The following is an 18,409-nucleotide window of genomic DNA, read 5'->3' on the forward strand; positions in this document are numbered from 1 at the left end:
AGCTATTCTTAAGTAAGTACTTTGTGGAAATTCATAGTCAATAGCTTCTGCAGAGTGGAAGAGAGCACAAAAACATTTGATCAGAAATAGTTATTTCCCTTTTAATTCATATCCTAACTTAACACAGATAAATTTCTCTGAGTACAATGTAACCTTCATCCCTCTTTGGCCCACTGCAGATTTTTTGTTTCCAGTCCGTATGACCACAGCCGTACAGAACTGTAATGAGGATGTCTGCCATAAGGAACCCAGCCAAGGAACATGTGCACCTTCCAAATATAGTGAATTCTAGAGCTCTGTATACAGAAAGATAAAACTTGTTTCAAGTGGCAGCTCAGAAACAGCAAAGGTAAACCTCACAGAATAGGCCATTTACACTTACACTTACATACTTCTGCTTTATATAACTCTATAGCAACAGTCAAGATATGAAATCTTATTATTAAATTTAACTTAATCTGGAGATAAAGTAACTATTTAAGAAATAATCAGACTGAGCAAGCTCTAGGAGAACTAACAGACAAGCTACTAAAAGCAAGTAAACATTTCAAAGTTCTCTTTCATCCAAGTATAATATACAACCCGGGAATCATTTTACTTTCCCAAAAGTCTGGTACTTCTAAAATGGCAATCTAGTCTATGTAGATGCATATTCCAGCTGCCAGATGTAATGGCTCTGCATGACAGATACTTCTGCCAAGTAATTTTTATGCCAGGTAAAGCTTTAAGAAATGTCCATTTCAAATGCTGAAGTTGCTCCTACAATTACAGGTTTAATGGAAAAGATTATTGATGCATTTTAAGATGACATCATGTATGTTCTTGTAGCCTTGGTAACTGTAAGAATTTTATTACAAGTTAATATCTTGTACATATCCACACACATTTCTACCCAAAGCTATTAATTTGTTCAGTGGTTTTTGTTTTGTTTTATTTTGGGTTGGTTTTTTTCCTAATTGCAGTACTTTCTTTTCTAATAATGTATTGCTAGGTATAAATACCAATACAGATGACTGATTTGAAGAAATAGCCGCAGATTACTTGTATTAGCCAAAAACTGCAAACCCGTTCCTTCTTGCAATGTCACTTTTCAGGCCTTCTGCAGAGTTCAACAGAGGTTACAGGTGTAAGTTTCTACTCAATTCCTATTTTGAAAGTGAGAGCTAGAGAATTAGGCTTAAACCCTTCATTCCCGTTTCTGTCATCTATACACTAATTAAAAAGGTATAACTCAACCCCTTGGGAGACAGCTTTTCAACTCCGATTAACAGAATTTGAGAATCCTCAGTAGAAATTGAGACGCAAAAAAAAAAAAAAAAAAAAAAAAGAAGAGACCTGGGTTAGTCAGCCACACTAGACTTAAGTTAAATTCAATTCATGACAAGTAAGTGCATTTCACATTTTTCTAAAGGTTTCTTTCATTTCCTATTACAAAAGAACCAGATACACAAATGCATTTTAGACTTTGAATGATACAATTTACTCTTGCTTGCAATATTTACAGTTAAAATAAATTTGGTTAATTCTGTGTGCTCTTCTGTGCACCACAACTGAGACCCTCAGAGGCTACAATCCTTTCTTCTTCAGGTTTCACAAAGAAACAGAAAGAGATAGCATGAATATTTTTTGCATGCACAAGTGTTTCTCCATCTTTTCTGTTGTCCTTATAGCATACAGGACTCTACAGAGGAGAGAGAACTATTTAGTACTAACTCTTTTGACTTAACTGAAAAGTCTGTTAACCTCTTCGGTAGCCAGATGCAGACACCCCAAGTACTTCTAAAGCTCTCCAACTCCACAAAGTCTGAAGGAGTAGTGTGTGTGTGTAAAGAATTCCACTTGTCTTTTGAAATCAAAATGGCCAGCCTAATTCACCTCAAGAAACAAAACAATTTGAAAAGCTGGAGAAAGTGACAACTTTCTAGATAAAAGAAACTTCGTTCACTCTGCAGTCCTGCAAATGATTAGCAAGTAGAGATCACCTGTAATGCAGAGATGCCACCAAAGCCTGCATTCAAAACTCTTGCTGGAATGTTTCTTTCTCAAAAATGTACAGGCTCTGTTTATAAAAGTATATAATACATATACACGTCTTGCTATGAATCCTGCACTGCTTCCCAAGTGGCCCTGTATCACCAGTAACAATCCAAACCTGAGGAGGTTGCAGGGAAGGAACAGCTCAAGCCATTTTTATTGTGCTACAGTAAATGACCACCTACCTTTTTTGTTTATTTCACTTCTGAATCCTCTAAAAAGCATTTAAAAGCCACCATGAACTTTTTGTATTTGCCTTTCGGATAGTTTTTCAAAATCTCTGACACTAACATCACTGCATTCTAACATGCATGATATCAAGCATGTTTGGAAAGGCACTAATAAATCTTTACGCGTTACTTGCACATTTTTTACTTTGTACCATCCCTCACTGTCTTCCTACACATCAGTGGCACAGCGCAACTTGTCAATTTGTGACAGGGAAATCTTCTCTGGAAAAATATGATGGCAGTATATCTCATTTGCTTCCTCGCTTCTGTTGCTTTTTGAGAGACCTTATAGGAAATTTAAGAATTTCAGCTACTAAGATTGAACATCCCTTTGCATTGTGAAGAATCTGAGTTGAAAACTGAAAGAAATGCTTCTGAGGAGTGGCACCAACCAAGATCACATGCAACAAGAAAACTCTGCAAAAGACTACAGTGTGCTGATAAGTTACATTGATTCCATTTTTTTTTTTATTATTTTCAGCCTTAATTTAGAATAAAATCAGTATAACAGACATGTTGTTGAGTTCAGGGATTTTTTTACATGTAGTATTTTTCAACTTGCTATAGTATAACTGATCTCAGTGAAGCTGAGAAATCTGGAGAGATTTGCTGAGCCTGGTGCTTCCAAGAATGAGCAACCATATTGATTTTCAGAGGTAGTTTAGAGTCCAGAAGTTTTATTCTTTCAGAATGTGAGCTAAAGCTGAGTTTCTCGTATATTAATGTAATGAGAATTGGCCAGATAAAAACAAGCACTGCCAGAAATAACCAACAATCAGCCAGAAATAACCAACAGGAATAAACTGGGCAAGGAAAAAGGAGTTATAGTCTACATTACAGTCTGTCCCTTAAAGGAAAGCTCAAGCAGTTCTCTAGAATTTGTTTACGAAAAAGGATACTACAGTTTAGCAATACAAAAAGCATTCACATCTAGAAAAACTACTAAAAATTCTGCTTTTCATTATTGCATAAATGCAAAATCACTTCTCCACAGTTTTGAACTTTTTTTTTTTAATTTTGTAACATAAATTACATCTTCAGTTTCAGATAAGAAAACATCTGCTGATTCATAGCAGCTTCTAACTTCCTCATGAAGTTAGATTACACATGAAATTAATATCTGAAGAGCAGAAAATCACCCAAAGAGAGAGGTGAAATGTATGTGAACTGGCACATCTATTTCACCTATCAACCTAGACTAGGGACTTGACACAGAAGTCAGGGTTAAAAATTCAAAGGCATGATCTTGGCATGTTCAAATACATTTAGCAGGTACATTTCATTTAAAAAAAAAAAAGTGATTTGAGCTTTGGAACTAGTTCTGCTTGAATTCTATGGAGTTTTAGGATTACAGTGCTAGCTAAATTTATTGAAAGAAGGAGGAATGGAGACTAGGCATACCCAACCCCACTTGTTACATCCACAAGTGGATACCCGACCCAACTTGTTACATCTGGTTTTTATATGTGGAAACCAATTGTTAAAATGTTGATGCTACATAAAATCGCAACCTGCCAATTTGTTTTTCATGGCATTTTGTCTGCAAAGAATCAGAACCAACCTCAAGCAAGCCTTACTGACCTTAAGGCTCAGCTGACAGGAGGTTTAAATAACACCTTACATGCATTATGATTGCTTATCTTCTCTTCTGACATAAGAAAACCCTTCCCAATAAATCTTAATAATGTATTTTCAGGCACAAACTGATGGTAGCTAAGAGATCCTTTGCAAAGAGAAAGAAATAAAATAGCACTACAGAAATTCTTAAGGTTGTACTGCAATATAAATAAGAAAAATCTTGGTTTCCTCCAAGGCTCTTGGAAAAGAAGTATGTTTTATGCTTAAAAAATTGTGACTTGAATGTGACTTATGCGGCCAAGCGATACCTGTGCATAGAGCTTTACTGGATGTTGACCTACTTTTAAAAGGTTAATCATCCAAATATTTTGTCAATGAAATAAATGTTCCAACTACAGGATTCCAGTGAACTATCAACAGAATACTGTTATTTGGGTTTTAAAGATATAATTTGCCTCTAAGGAAGTAGTTGATACTAGCAAGAACTACAAAGCAATGTTTTGCTTTCTGGAATACAAAAGAAAAGGAAAAGTTCTTCTGAATAGTTATATATTTTTTCAATATGAAGATAAGGCAGGACAGTACATTTTTTAATGCCATTAAGTGAACTACCACAAAGAAAATTACTTTAAAATGTTTTAAGTTACTGTTTCCAGAGGTTTGTCTCACACTCAGTTACTGCTATTCTAAATTAAAGTCAATGTGTCTTCCTAACACAACTAAGACAGGCAAGGTAATACTTGCTCCTGTGCCGCACAGGCATGTAGACTGTCTTCCCCCTCTCATCAGAGGAAGTAACTTGTATTCCATAATGTGTGGAACTCAACAAGCCAAGCATACAGAAGAGAATGATTTTGGATCAACATTTGATCCATCAGTGACAAATTAAGATGCAAAATATATTAAAAACAGAGAAAATACTGGAAAGGCAAGAAAAACAAGCGGAAGCTGTGTTCATCTTTCATCTGTACACATTTACTCTCTTTTCCTTGCTTCGATCAGATAATTAGAATTCAAAAAGAGTTTGGGAATAAACTCAAATTTCATATGTTTCAATTAAACTACCAAGCCTTTTTACCAGTGTCTTGACAAGACCACATTTCAAACTGCACCCATTAGAGAGCATGTTAGCTGTTACAGACTACATAATTTGCTTTTTAAACTCCTTCCAGTAGTCTGAGTGGATCTCATCTTCTCTGAACATTCCTCTTCTCTGTTTCAGGAAACAAAGTTTCGGCACCCCTTTTCACTGAAATAGCTTCTCAGAAATGTAAGTGTCTCTTCTCTTAGGGCAGCTGGCTGCTCCTGTATTTGAGCAGTTAACAACTGTTTGCTTTCAGCTTCTGGCGCCCAGCATTACAGCAGAACTGGTCCAACATCTGGCTGCACCTGGAAGGGGGATTATGCTTGCTCCCTTGCTCTGCCCTTTGCAAGGGCTGGCACTCACAAGGCTTGCTGCCGAGCGACAGCTTGGTACTAAAGAGATATAACGTTTCTGAAAAAGAAAGTAGCTTCTTGCTGGTTCCTTTCCCGCACCAGGTCACAGAGGGATGGGGTAAATATAAATGGTTTGCCCGTAACATGAAACTGCAATTTCTGAGTACATCTCTCTGGTATTTTGTGATGACTGAGCCCAGTATATCGTAACCCTCTTGTCATAAAACATAGCGTCAGAAGCAAAACCTCTGTGGGCTTTTACTTAACTGTTTCGTGGCCTGGCACCCTGGAAGATTTGTTGTGACTTCAGATTTTTTTCCAGGTATTACCAGGCATAGCTATGACCTGCAGACACATTTTCTGCTTCCAGCAATAGCAGAGGACCTACAGCCACCTGGCACAGTCATTCGGACAACCAAAGGTGTAGGATGCAAAAATGCTGCTACGATCTATAAGTTCCTGGAGAAAATATGCCCTTAAACAAAATAAAGAATATCAGCTGCCAAATAAAATTAAGTTACTGATTTGGGATTGCTTAAGTATCTCCTTGCTCAGGAAAGCTTTTAGGCAGGTGCTTTATTTCCACATGAAGCTACGTCCCAGTTGTTACTTCTCCCAAAGCCAAACTTTCTCTTGTGTGTCAACAACATATGAGAAGCTCTGAAAGGCTCCCAAGTCTTTTCCAGGCTTAGAGTAAATGTTTTCTGATTACCATTAGAACTATCTGTTGCATCTCCCTCTGCAAGTGCTCTGCTTAACAATCACATCCTTCAAAATGGCTTGGCTCGCCTCAATACTCTCAGACTACACAATGAAGGATTGCAAAAGACTGGATTTTAAGTAGAAAAAAAAAAATGTTTTAAAAGGGCCAGTAATCAAAGAAGCTAAAGGCACACCGACAGTCAAATAGAATAAGTATTAAAATCCCACAGCAGACATCCTTTCAAAAAGAGAACACGAAAGGTTATGGTATTCTGATATGATTAGTGTTTTAATAAAACTCTGCCTAGTTTCAAAACCTGTCCTTGTAACTTCTCTCTTTTGCTCAGATAATTTTTCACAAATTGATATTTAGTCAAAATTACTTGGTAGTGTACAATATAAAGGGTCTAAGTAACAGGGAACCAGGCTAAAATATAACTAATTTCCCCATCTAAGAGAATGACCTTCATAATTCACTTCAGGCTTCGCCTCCAGAGTGTCATGGCTCATTTCCTCATTATCAGAATTAGATTTTAAAACACTACTGTCCTCCATAAAGTACACTTCGTCTCTGATTATAGACATATAGAGAGAGGAGAATGTTCAAAATTATTTGCATCACATAAATACCCAAATGCCTCAAATACAGATCAGTGTACTTACTAAGAACACAGCCTGTGCCCAAAGAGCTAAGAGATTACAGCAGCAAAAAAATCTTGTAAATGAAACAGCAAGTATTTAAGAAGGGAAGGAAGAAGAGCCAGGAAGGCTTAAAGGGAATAATTAATTACTTATGCAATTAATTAATTAAAATAATCAAATTTAATTAATTGCATAAAATTTTAGACAAACACTGATACAGATGCATGGAGCAAATATGGATCTGTACACAGTCAGATGCATATTTGTACCTAAACTGTTAAGTGAAACAAAGACTTGGTGATTTACACTTAATTCAGAGAATTTAGTGAGAAAAAGCAAAACCCCGGATTAACATTGTTCAATGAGAGAGCATGGGAGGACTACATCGAACAGAAAACAATTGAATGCAGCAATTTATTGCTTGGTAGTTACCACAACCTGCTGCAAGGTTGCAGGCTGAAATATGTATCCTCATGTCTAGGAATATACATTTCTGGTTGGACAGTGATGATTGACTGCTGCAGTGATTTTAGTGGACACTGCTTCACAAAAAGATGGGGAGGAAATACAGATAGGGTGTCCATTATTTATTAAAGGAGATTACTTTGGAGGACTTACAGCCTAGGGTGCTAGCTAAATAATTGGCATCTAGGAAGATGAAGCTTCTCTCATTTATTTTGTCTTTATACTTATGTTTGTTAAAATACCCCAAAAGCCTTCTGGCATAGTGGCTTTAGACATTTAAATGCACTAGTGATACCATTTAATCACATCAGAATTTGCATAGCTCCCTTAAAAGTAAACCACTAGTAGTGTGTGAGAGTACATTAACACAACAGACTGAAGCACTGTGTTTAATGTATGAAAATGTATATTGGGCACTTGTGAACTACAAGTGGAAATGTGCATATTGCAAAATCAGAAATGACCCAATCTGGATTTAAAGTGCAAGCACTGCACAACATCGGCCTATGTACCTACCCTTATATTAATGTGATAAAATGCACTCTACACCCCACCATCAAAGGGCATCCCACTTGTCCATTTATTTATTTATTTGATTAGCCTTTTAAAAGAGCTAAAGAGCTTAACAGCCTTCCTCACAGTCACATGCTTTTTAAGCAAAAGCCTGAGAAGGAAATGGTTTCAAGCCTTTTAAAAGTCATGTCTGTCACCTGAAAGTGGAAGCTCTGGTACAAATGTCAAAATCTGCCACAACCTGGCAATGCTGAGCCAAACTTTGGCAACGGCAAATGGCATCCAGTGTTAGGAAAATCACTCTTGCTGTTTTAAAGTCATGAGAAAGCAGAAGGAAATAAAAGGCTGCAGAAAGGTAGCGGTGGAGTAGGTAACACAAACTCTGAAACACTAGTCCTTGGTTTCACATGTGGTCCCTGTGTAAGTACCTTCAGCCATATCACTGCATCTGAAAGCTGTGATGCAGCCAAGTAGAACACTGGGATGCTGCTGGGTTTCCTGGTCACCTGAAGAAAAGTGGTTGCCATAGAAACACTAATATTCTTTCCTTAAACCACAACAAAGACATGCAGCAGCCATAAAGCATATGTTCGGTGGGTTTTAAGTACTCTGAGGCGACGTGGATAACAGCAACTAAAAGATGGCAGGTTCTTGCTCTAGCCTGCACTGTAGAAAGCCTCTTTTCCCCCACTTTGGCTCAGTAATTTGGAAAGAATATTTCAGAAAAGGCTCTTCAATTGCACTAGTATCAGTAGTTTAAATTTTTTAGATTTGCCTTTTGAGAATACTAAGGACTGCTGAGGTTTACACCTTTTTGCCTCAAACCATCTATTCCACATAGCTTAAACTACCCTGGAGAAATCCATTCTTGATGGACTGATTTTTATTATTTTTATTTTTTTTTTTTTTATTTATATGGCTTTAGGGACTCTTTCGGAGATGAAAAGAAAAGTTTTTTGTTGTTTTTTTTTTTATCCTCAAGCGCCTTAAAGTCTAGTGCAGCTTAGAGCTGCCAGATTTTGCTTTCAAACTAGAAATAAAGGTAATGGAAGTTGTCTTGCAATCGTAGAAAGCATTACTATAGAAAAAATTAGGAAGTACAAAACACGAGAGCCCAAAATTCAAGGACTGGAGAGTGGTAGAAGCCTTGCAATTACTGTAACTGCTGTAACAGTATGAGGCCTTTCTCAAAATGAAACTGATCCCCTTTTATAGTTCACAGTATGTTCTGGGTATACTACATCCAGGCAAAGGAAGGTCACAACAGCTTTGAAATTGTTGCTAAAAATGTGTTATATACGTATCCTGCTCCTCTTAAACTAAGCCTCTATTACACAGCCCTTTTCTAGTTCAGTCAATGTTCAATCTTTCCCTCTCCCTGATCTTCTTCCATGCAACCACTGTCTTCCCAACTGTCATGATGCTATCACCAGTGTTGTAAAATGTTTTTTCTTAAGCTGCCAACACTTGGACTCCCGTGGTGCATTTATGCAAATTGGAGATCTGACTGATTTTGTGGGGTTAGAAGGACTAAAATGAGAATAAAGCCTGTGTAAGAGTACAGGCTTCTCACCCAGTATTTAAGAACAGGGCACAGTGCCACCAGTGGTGGTACATTATGTGGATACAGAGAGGATAGATAATTCAAAAGAGGTTTCTTGCCATGTTTTCTGAAGTACTGATGATACAATTGATTTACAATTGCAAACATTTCCAACAGTTTCTGATTTTACAGTGGAATGCTTTATTACTTTTTAAATGCTTCTCCTCCTTTTCTCCCTTAACTTTTTATAGTTCAAATCCTGGTTGAAAATTATTTTTTCGTCCTCAGTATTAGCAACATCATTTCACATCAAAATCCATTTTATTGGGAAATAAGAAAGCAAACCTGAAATGAAATCGAAGGGCAGTGAAGAAGTGCAAGCCTGTAAAGGTTTAATCTCAAACCTAACATGTACTGGCTAATAAACAGCACAAGAAAGGGTGAGAAATTTGAAGAAATAACTGACACAAAGTGAAAGTAAGTTTAGTAGTCCATGAAATCTGTGGATTTAAATAGGTCTCTACAGCAATCAGAGAAACAGGAAAGGACAATCTTATTACATTCATCTAGTCCCAAAGACCAAAGCAGATGTACCCATCAGGCCGTAATTTCTGACCATAAACCTTTGCTTGAATAAAATCCTGCATGTGACCTTCATACTTATTGCTGCCCTACAAACCTCTGCTGCTCTACAGCTGAATCCCATTTAGTTATGACTCACTGCCTTATTTACTTCACTGATCACAATAAGCTTTCAAAAGTCATTACGAAGGCTTGAGTTGGTGTCTGTAAGCATACTCTGGTGACTAACATGAATGACAAAAAGGTTGGTTTAAAAAAAATAGAAATACTCCCCCAAATATATATGATTACAATAGGAAAACCTGTCAAATAAAGTGGACTTCAAACAGCATCAGTCAAATCTACTTGTCATGCGTTATAGGTTGCCTATAGTAGGAAAACACTGGATTACTAGAAATATTATTTAAGATAGGCAAAATATGACATTAAAAAAAGGGAGATAGGAGAAAGGAACAGGATAAAAAGATATGAGCATCAGATAAAGTGTTTGTTATAAGGCTTAAAACATTGGCAATGAATCTCCAAAGACCCTGCACATCCCTGCACATCCCTGCACATGGGTCTTGCTGAGCTCCAGCAACCCTCCAGATGCTGCAGATGCCTCAAGCACTGCAAACACCTGCAGAGTTTGCTTGGTAACTCTTGGTGTGCCAGTGGAAATGGCAGCCTGAGAGCTGTAGAAACTGTGCTGCCTGAGAAGGCATATCAGCATGAGCAAAAGTATTACCTCTGGTTCGAGTTAACAAAGCCCCCCTCCACCTATTTGCCTTAGGATAGGAATTACAGCAGACAATAAAACCTGCATCAATGGAAAACACCTTTCCCCAAATATAAGTAAATCAGTATTACAAGTACATGCAAGACTTTGTGGAAAATGTTTAGATGACAAGGAGGGTTTAGAGAATCATTAACAGTTGTTTGAAACAGATACTTAGTGGTCTGTCTACCAAGATAACTCAGCAGAGAATCCCACAAAAATGCACAAGCTATTGCATATTTCACATTAGCCATTCAGCAATCGTATGATCATATTACTAATATATTAAGGCTTGGAGGAAATAGCGGGATTTCAAACACAAAATTTAGGCTTTAATTATTAGTGTATTGAGGTAAACACAAGAGTAATGAAAATGAGAGATAAAAGAACACGATATTCTGACACACAAAGAAAGAAGTGATGTAATAATTTTGACCAGATTTCCCAGTGAATGAAAAAAACCCAACAAACTGTCCATTAAAAAGAAATACAGAAACACGACTCTTCAAAAATAATTACACTTTAAATATATTGTCAAACTCTAACCTGTTTGAAAGCATGTCCCACCCTATTTGAAGTCTCACAAGAAAGAAAGTAGTTTACACTAATGTGGATTATCGCCATTGGTATGGTTCTGGCATCAAAATTCATTGTTTCTTAGCACTAAAATACTGACTTGCTACCATGCAAAAACTGACTATCCCTACCTCCATCGCTCTCTATACACAGAAAACTTCAGTTACTGCTTTCCCTTTGTAGCCTCTTGTGTGGACCACAGCAAAAAAAGCCAGCCACAATATTCTTCCTCTCTCAGTCTCACAAGCCCACAAATATTTTGAGACATCATATACAAGAGTATTGTAATTATTGTGAAGTATTTTGTGCTAAGGAAAGACGAAGAGACAAAGGAACATGCTTTGTTGGAAATCTCCACAGATATGTGTCACTGTGACACATCCCAGCAACTGGGCTGCACCTCACTGGTCCTTACCCTGACCTACCAGACAGGCTTGCCCTGGACTTGCCTCCACCTCATGGAGCAACCTCAACCTTATCACATCCTCATTGGTGTCTGTGCCACCCCACGAGATTGACATTCAAGTATGAGCTGCACAGTAAAGCACCAGGCTCACTGTTGGTCCTTTCTGACAGAACTGAAGAGGAGAAAAGTCTCCCTAACTTAAGGAAACTAAATTTCACCTCCTATTTCCATGCACCAGAACATTCCTATAAACTGTTCCTCAGGGCACTTCCAGTGATATTATGCCACATGTCATTCACAGCTCTTCTAGGATAAAACCACTCAGCTTTGCAATACTGTCTTAGTGCACCAATCAGAACTGTTAATGAGATGCCCTAAGATACAAATGGAAGACATTTCAGAGCACAGTAATAATTTATAAAAACAGATCTAGAAGGAAGAACAGCAAGTACGGCACAGCAGCCAATCCTTTCAAATTAATTATCTTTAAATTCCAAAATCAATATTAAGTATCTGAGTGTTCCTGTTTACACTGTTTGGGAGTTACTTCCTAATTTTGCTAATAAAAGGAAACAAAGGGTAGTAATAATACATGAGGTCCATTAGTGGATCATTGTGAAAAATAAATTTGTAAATACATCCCCTGTACCTAATGTCTTGTTTTATCAGATCTTTGCTTATGACTTCTTGGTTTTTTTGAAAATTAAAATCCTAGACAAGTTTTTTAAGAATCTATTCACTAAAAGGGACATATTTTAGACAAATCTGGATGAATTCTAAATTGTTACTATTATAGATTTAATACTTCAAATTAACATTTTACCAAATATTGAAAGCTCTTTTTTTAAGGGCTATTCTGTAATTTGGACAAGATGAAAAGTGTCAAAACCACACCAAAAAAAATAAAAATAAAAAATCTGTGAATGAAACCAAAATAAATTTCAAGCAGTTTACATTTAAAACAATCTAAATAAATAAATAGTAGAATATAATAAATAAATAATATGGGTTTTGCACATTAGGTTCTACCTTAATAGAAGAGACAAAGATACCTCAGACTCATTATTAATGTTGTTATGCTTTCAAGAAAAGGATCATGCTGGCATGGAAACGCAAAGTTTTGGCATTCTGAAAGCCACACACTCAAGAACATGAGATTTAGCCTCATTCTAGCACTTGTTTTAGAAATGGAATACAGAAATGGCTTGAGTCTTTAAATGATCTCTTTTTTTCTGCTCTTTAGTATAGTGCATTTTAGCAAAGTGTTTTCCCAAGGGATAAACCATGAAATATGTGGCAACAGTTATAGATGTCCCCCTCTCTGCTATTAACACTTGTAAGAAATACACTTAAAAACCAGGGGCAAGTGACATGAAGACATAGAAGAAAGGGAGAAAACTGTAATTGAAACATTATAGTGCAGCTTATGCCTATATTCAGTTAAAACAAATTAAAAGAAACATTAGCCATGGTAAAACACTTCAACAAGCAAAAATTCACAGATATATGCATGCAAAAGATGCAGCCTTTGTTCTTCACTCACATTATGCTGAACAAAACTTAAACAATAGCAATTATGAGGCTTCACTAGCCATGACATGCATTTACAAGAAACAGGATTTACTGGCAAATACTTTCTTGAGCTCATCAAAATCACAAAAAATCTTTTTTCTCCAACACAGGGTAATAAAATCTATATCAAATCTACTTGATTCACATTTCAAATACTGACAATACCAAGACATTTGCCAAGAAATTACAAATACAACTTTTGCAAAAAATAAGTAGTTGACTTAAAATATTGGGTCATTAACTCATTTGGAATGTTCTACTTCACTAGGTGCTCCTACTTTCTTTAAGTTAGAAATAAGTAAGTCACTTAAAACGTCATTCTGTCAAGTAATTTGCAACTGTTCTACCACAGTGATAAAGGAAATTAATTTATAAATTTCACTGTTAATCAATGTTAATCACAGAGCATCAGCTAACTTTATCCATCCTGGATGAACTGGAAAAAAGCTTAAATACTAACAGTTCAGAAATCATCTACAAAAGACTGACCTCACCCATTTTCTACCTCTGGATTCTAGAAGTATCCAAGAGCTTCAGTTTTTATATTGGCCTTTTAAGATTAAAATAGATTTGATTCTGAATGGAATATTTTCAAAATTCCAGCTTTTTCTGCCTCACCCTTATATCAAGCCCAGACTGCAATGCTTCTCATCATTTAGGTCTATCCACTTGTAAAATTTAACAAAACAAAAAAAATACTAAATCCTCAAAAATTAAGAATGTCATTGATAAAATGTAGTCACCGCATTCAAGTATTTTTCATTAACATTGCCCTGTAAATAGTCTATTGAAGCCAAGTAGGTACTAACCTTTGACTTCACAAGTATCAGAGCAACTGTGCGTGTTTGCTGCTTCAATCTCAAGCTCCACATCAATGTCAATACAGAGCCAACAAAGATATAAAAAGGCATAAAATTTTTGTTTTATTAAAAAAAGTTTAATAATATGCCTACAATAAGCATCAACCATCTCAGACAGAAATTAGTGTGCCAGAACAATAAAGAAATAACGAATGTTTAGAAAATAAATTTTAATCCATATTTCTAAAGACTTCATACAGATGTCTTAGCTGTATGAAAACTGCTCAGTCACACCAGTGATTTACTAATCCAGCTCAGAGGGATTTCAAATATTGACTCCTGTTATCATCCTACCGCTATCACAGGAGCCCAGAGGAACATCCTCATCTCTTGACCAATAATTGGAGAACGACAAAGGATGGACTGAGTACAAAATTATATTGGACACACAGGTTGCTTTTTCAGTCTCTAATCCATCTTACGAAACAGCTATCTTTTTCAGGTGTATGTGCTGAAAAGGTTTTCCACACAACAACCTATGTTTTCCAACTAGGTGCTGCTAGATATATGAAATTAAACTGAAAGCTAGTATAAGACATCATAAATTAAAGACTATTGGTTTGACAATAACTTCAAAGCAGCCTGCAAAATAAGGAAGACGTAGGCAAACTGCGTCTGACTTCTCTACCACTTTTTCAAGAACTTTTGCTTACAAAATAGATAAAATCCAAGTTTATAGATTGAAGTCACTATAGCAACACAAACCATAATAGCTAAATACAATATTATACGCAATACTTCATATCCTAAATATAAAGAAGCCAGCAAAACTTACAATTTTCTTGTAAAGCTAGGTAGCATTTTGCATGTCTCTGCAGAAACAACAGCAGAAAATCTGTTTAGATGTCCTACCTTCTTGAACCGCCTGAAATGGATTGTTGCCATCCACAAATGTCACTGAACACGTGATTTTCTCCGTTTGTAAGATTTCATCATTTTGGTTGAGATCAGCAACTGCCATTCGAAAAACTTCCTCATCTTTTTTGGCAGATTCATCAAAAATTGCCCCTGAGGAAATTAAAAAAAAAAAAAAACCAAAAAAAACAAAAAGAAAACAAAACACAGAAAAATCACATTGCACCTTTCACCTGCAGTATCGCAACGTGTTCATCATAAGCACTTAAGACATTTTACACTATAACATCATCCTTTCACTCACTTATGAAAAGCAGTTGTCTCAACAAAGAGCTTCACAACATATAGAATTTTTACATTTTTACAAAAATTAAGATATAAATTGAAGAGATGCATAGATTCCAGATAGAAATATTGGGGAAATCTAATTAAACACAAAACAAGTTATCTGTGTAGGAACATGGCTAAGAAATGAGAACTGATAACCCTTCCAACAGTGCCATTCAGTATACTGAATGACTGCAACTAGGGATATATATTTATAGGATATATATTCAATATATATTAAATATATATATTATTCATAGGAGATATGTATGTATCCTACATAGGATATATATTTAACATCACGAAGTGACAATTAAAAAATATAAAGTTTAAATGAGTTGAGAATAACCCTAAAATGGTAGCAACACTCACAAAAAGAGTTAGAACTGACAATCATGATCATAGCAGCCTTCCAATATCTAAAGGGGCCTACAGGGATGCCAGAAAGGGACTCTTCATCTGTAGCAATAGGACAAGCGGTAATGTGTTCAAACTTAAACAGGGAAAGTTCAGGTTACATACAAGCAAGAAGTTCTTTACTGTGAGGGTGGCGAGGTATTGGAACAGGTTGCCCGAAGAAGTGGTAAATGCTCCATCCCTGACAGTGTTCAAGGCCAGGTTGGACAGAGCCTTGGGCGACATGGTCTAGTGTGAGACGTCCCTGCCCATGGCAGGGATCTTGGGGTCTAGATGATCTTGGGGTCCTTTCCAACCCATTCTATGATTCTATGAACAGATCAGCAGCTGATATAAACTATTTCACATCTAATTCTGATTGCATTTGTAAAACAACTGTTCCAGCGAAATGTCTTATTCTTGAAGTCAGTAAATTAAGTTTAGGCATTTAATTAAAATAGTTTCTGCCTTTATGCATGTGACAGAAAGTGACTGTTCTGCGCCTTTTCCCCCAAAACTTTCAAGCAGCGCATCAGAAACTGGAAACCTTTAAACTCAGGAGGAGTTGGCAGAGTGAGGGTGTCCATACACAGACAAGTCTTCACATGTACTAAGAAAGAACTCCAAGGCTAATCCAGAAATTTTAGGGTTTTTTGCTCTCTTGAAACTATAGTGCTCTTTCAGCATCACTAATTTCATATTATTTTACATTTGCTTCTTCTATGAACTATTTATGCAGAAATGGCTCAAATTACACTGTTATAGTCCTATGGAGAATGTTATATTGTTTCAAACCCTCAAATCAGGGCTATTAGATTTTCAAGCACCTTTAAAGCTTTCATTTCCAGGCAGAAAAGACAGAAGAGATGCTTCAAAAACAGACTTTTGAAAAATGTATTTAATCATTATGAAATTTCTCCAGTTTTCAGGTTTATTTATACTTGAGTGTCTGCTGTCAACACAAAACTCAACTAAGGCAGCGTAAGTGGTAAGGCAGCCAAAGATAATAGAAAATGCTGATCACTGATGATTTCAAGAAAATACCTGCAATCAGCGCTGAAAAGAACTGAAAAAGATAAATTTATAGGAAGTGCCTGTTTTAAGAGAAATAAACTTCATGCACAGTATTTACTGTGTTTTTCCCACTGACCTCTAACACTCATCTCCCTGCCAGCACCACTCATCCTACATGAGCATCATCTCTTCCTACAAGCTGACCGCTCTGATTCTAGCATTTTCCCTCCTGAAGCTGCTGCCATCTGGAACAGCTGTTCTTTACCTCTCCACCTCATTCACCTGTCATCTCTGTGCAAATCTCAGCTGAACATATTCATTCTCTCTCCTGCCCCCATTTCTATTTTCCTTGTTTTATTCAGCTCCATAATGCAAAGCTGCAAATGGCTGAGAATACTTCTGGTATGCAAAGACACAAGGTACTGCAAACCATGTCTTCTCCACAAAGATGACTATTTATGTATCCATGTAGTACTTAATGGCACAAAAGATTTTGTCCAATTATATTCCTCAAAATATTTTTTTCTAATCCCATGGAACTGTTCAAACCAAAACCACACATGCTGATGACAACATAGCTCAGCAAACATTGCAAATAAACATCTGAAGCAACAACTTTATAGGCTGCTAAAATTAAAGGCTGTTAAGAAGAAAAAAAAAAAGTGGATAATAATGATAGTAATTAGTCAAATTCTATCCCTGTGGAGCAATTCTGTAACAAATGCCGCACTGGAAGGAAGTGAACATGCACAGGTTTCATGCACACGCACAGGACAGATGCTGTCTGTGTTGCAGAACAGCATGGCAAAACAAAGACATTCCAGCCAACACCGCGGAGTACAGCTTCTTATTCTACAGCTGGGAAATGCCATCTTCAGCCTGGCTTTGTCCCCAGAACAATCCAGGTCATTTATTGAGTAAAGGATACAGAAAAGTACAAGGTATGTACTGTTTCTTTTGCATGTTCTATCACAAAAAAAATCCTCTTTGGTCACATAGCCCTTCCACTGGGCAGCAGAGAACTGCTCCCAAGACAGCGCACTTGCCAATCCAGCACCTAGTTTCTTAAGAGAGGAATCCCCTGAGAAACTTTGTTTCACACACAGATATCCCTAATAACTCCTATGGTTATCTCCCAGCTTCTCAGCCTTGCACAGCTGAACAAATAAAGGGTATCACACTTTACAATTACTCCCATAGTGAGAGCTCTTACTCTCTCTCTTTTCCTCATGTACAGATGCAAAATGAGAGAAATGGAATGACTGCAAACTTATTTGAAGCATGTGTCTAAAATGAAAACTTTTGTCTCTAAGAAACATTGTTACAGAAAGCAATTAACAGTTGAGGAGAAGAAACAAATTATTCCTACAGATATTGTAAGACACTTGCTCTCTAGAACACGATCCAACAAAACTATTTACAATGGGAAAGAGTCTTCAAAATCATACAAAATAGATACCGTTAATTTCTACCACCACTGCTCACCTCAGCTGAAACAGGCCTCACACTAAACATGCCATTTCTAACTATACTCAATGAGTATTCCCATGATTGTGTCAGGAGCTGACATGCTGACACAGCAACTACTTTGCACTAGCTTCCCCCTCCTGTTTTATTAGCATGTCATTACTTTCAGCTTTATTTCAGAATCTGGATGAGGACAGCACAAATGCAATTCTCTACTGGCTTTTTAAAAACCCTCAGCACATCAATAATGTCCTCTAGCTTAGAAGAGAATTCTTTGTGTTTAATTAACTATCTCATCTGCATTTGACCATGTCAACCAGAAATCTGTCAATTTAAATGGATACAGACCAAATCATACAAATGCTAAATACGTCTACCAAGTACCAGCGACCTTATCAGAAAGGCTTTTCATAAAGATCACTTGTCCTGCTGACCCATACATACAAAAATATA

The 18,409-nt window shown here is 36.6% G+C and overlaps 1 protein-coding gene across 2 annotated transcripts in view; it reads right to left on the bottom strand.

Annotated features, from left to right (window-relative positions):
- The window catches only part of GRID2 (glutamate ionotropic receptor delta type subunit 2), a 744,966-nt gene that overhangs the window by 579,542 nt on the left and 147,015 nt on the right, over positions 1 to 18,409 (bottom strand). For both annotated transcript variants that reach the window (XR_010615424.1, XM_065691904.1), the window contains exon 2: positions 14,750 to 14,905. Coding sequence is in view for 1 of the 2 variants with exons in the window: in XM_065691904.1 (XP_065547976.1) it covers positions 14,750 to 14,905 (156 nt within the window). In the remaining variant the exon portion in view is untranslated. The remainder of the gene's footprint in view (positions 1 to 14,749; positions 14,906 to 18,409) is intronic.

Source organism: Lathamus discolor, chromosome 1 (genome assembly GCF_037157495.1).
Source record: "Lathamus discolor isolate bLatDis1 chromosome 1, bLatDis1.hap1, whole genome shotgun sequence".
In the NCBI taxonomy this organism is placed as follows: Eukaryota; Metazoa; Chordata; class Aves; order Psittaciformes; family Psittacidae; genus Lathamus; species Lathamus discolor.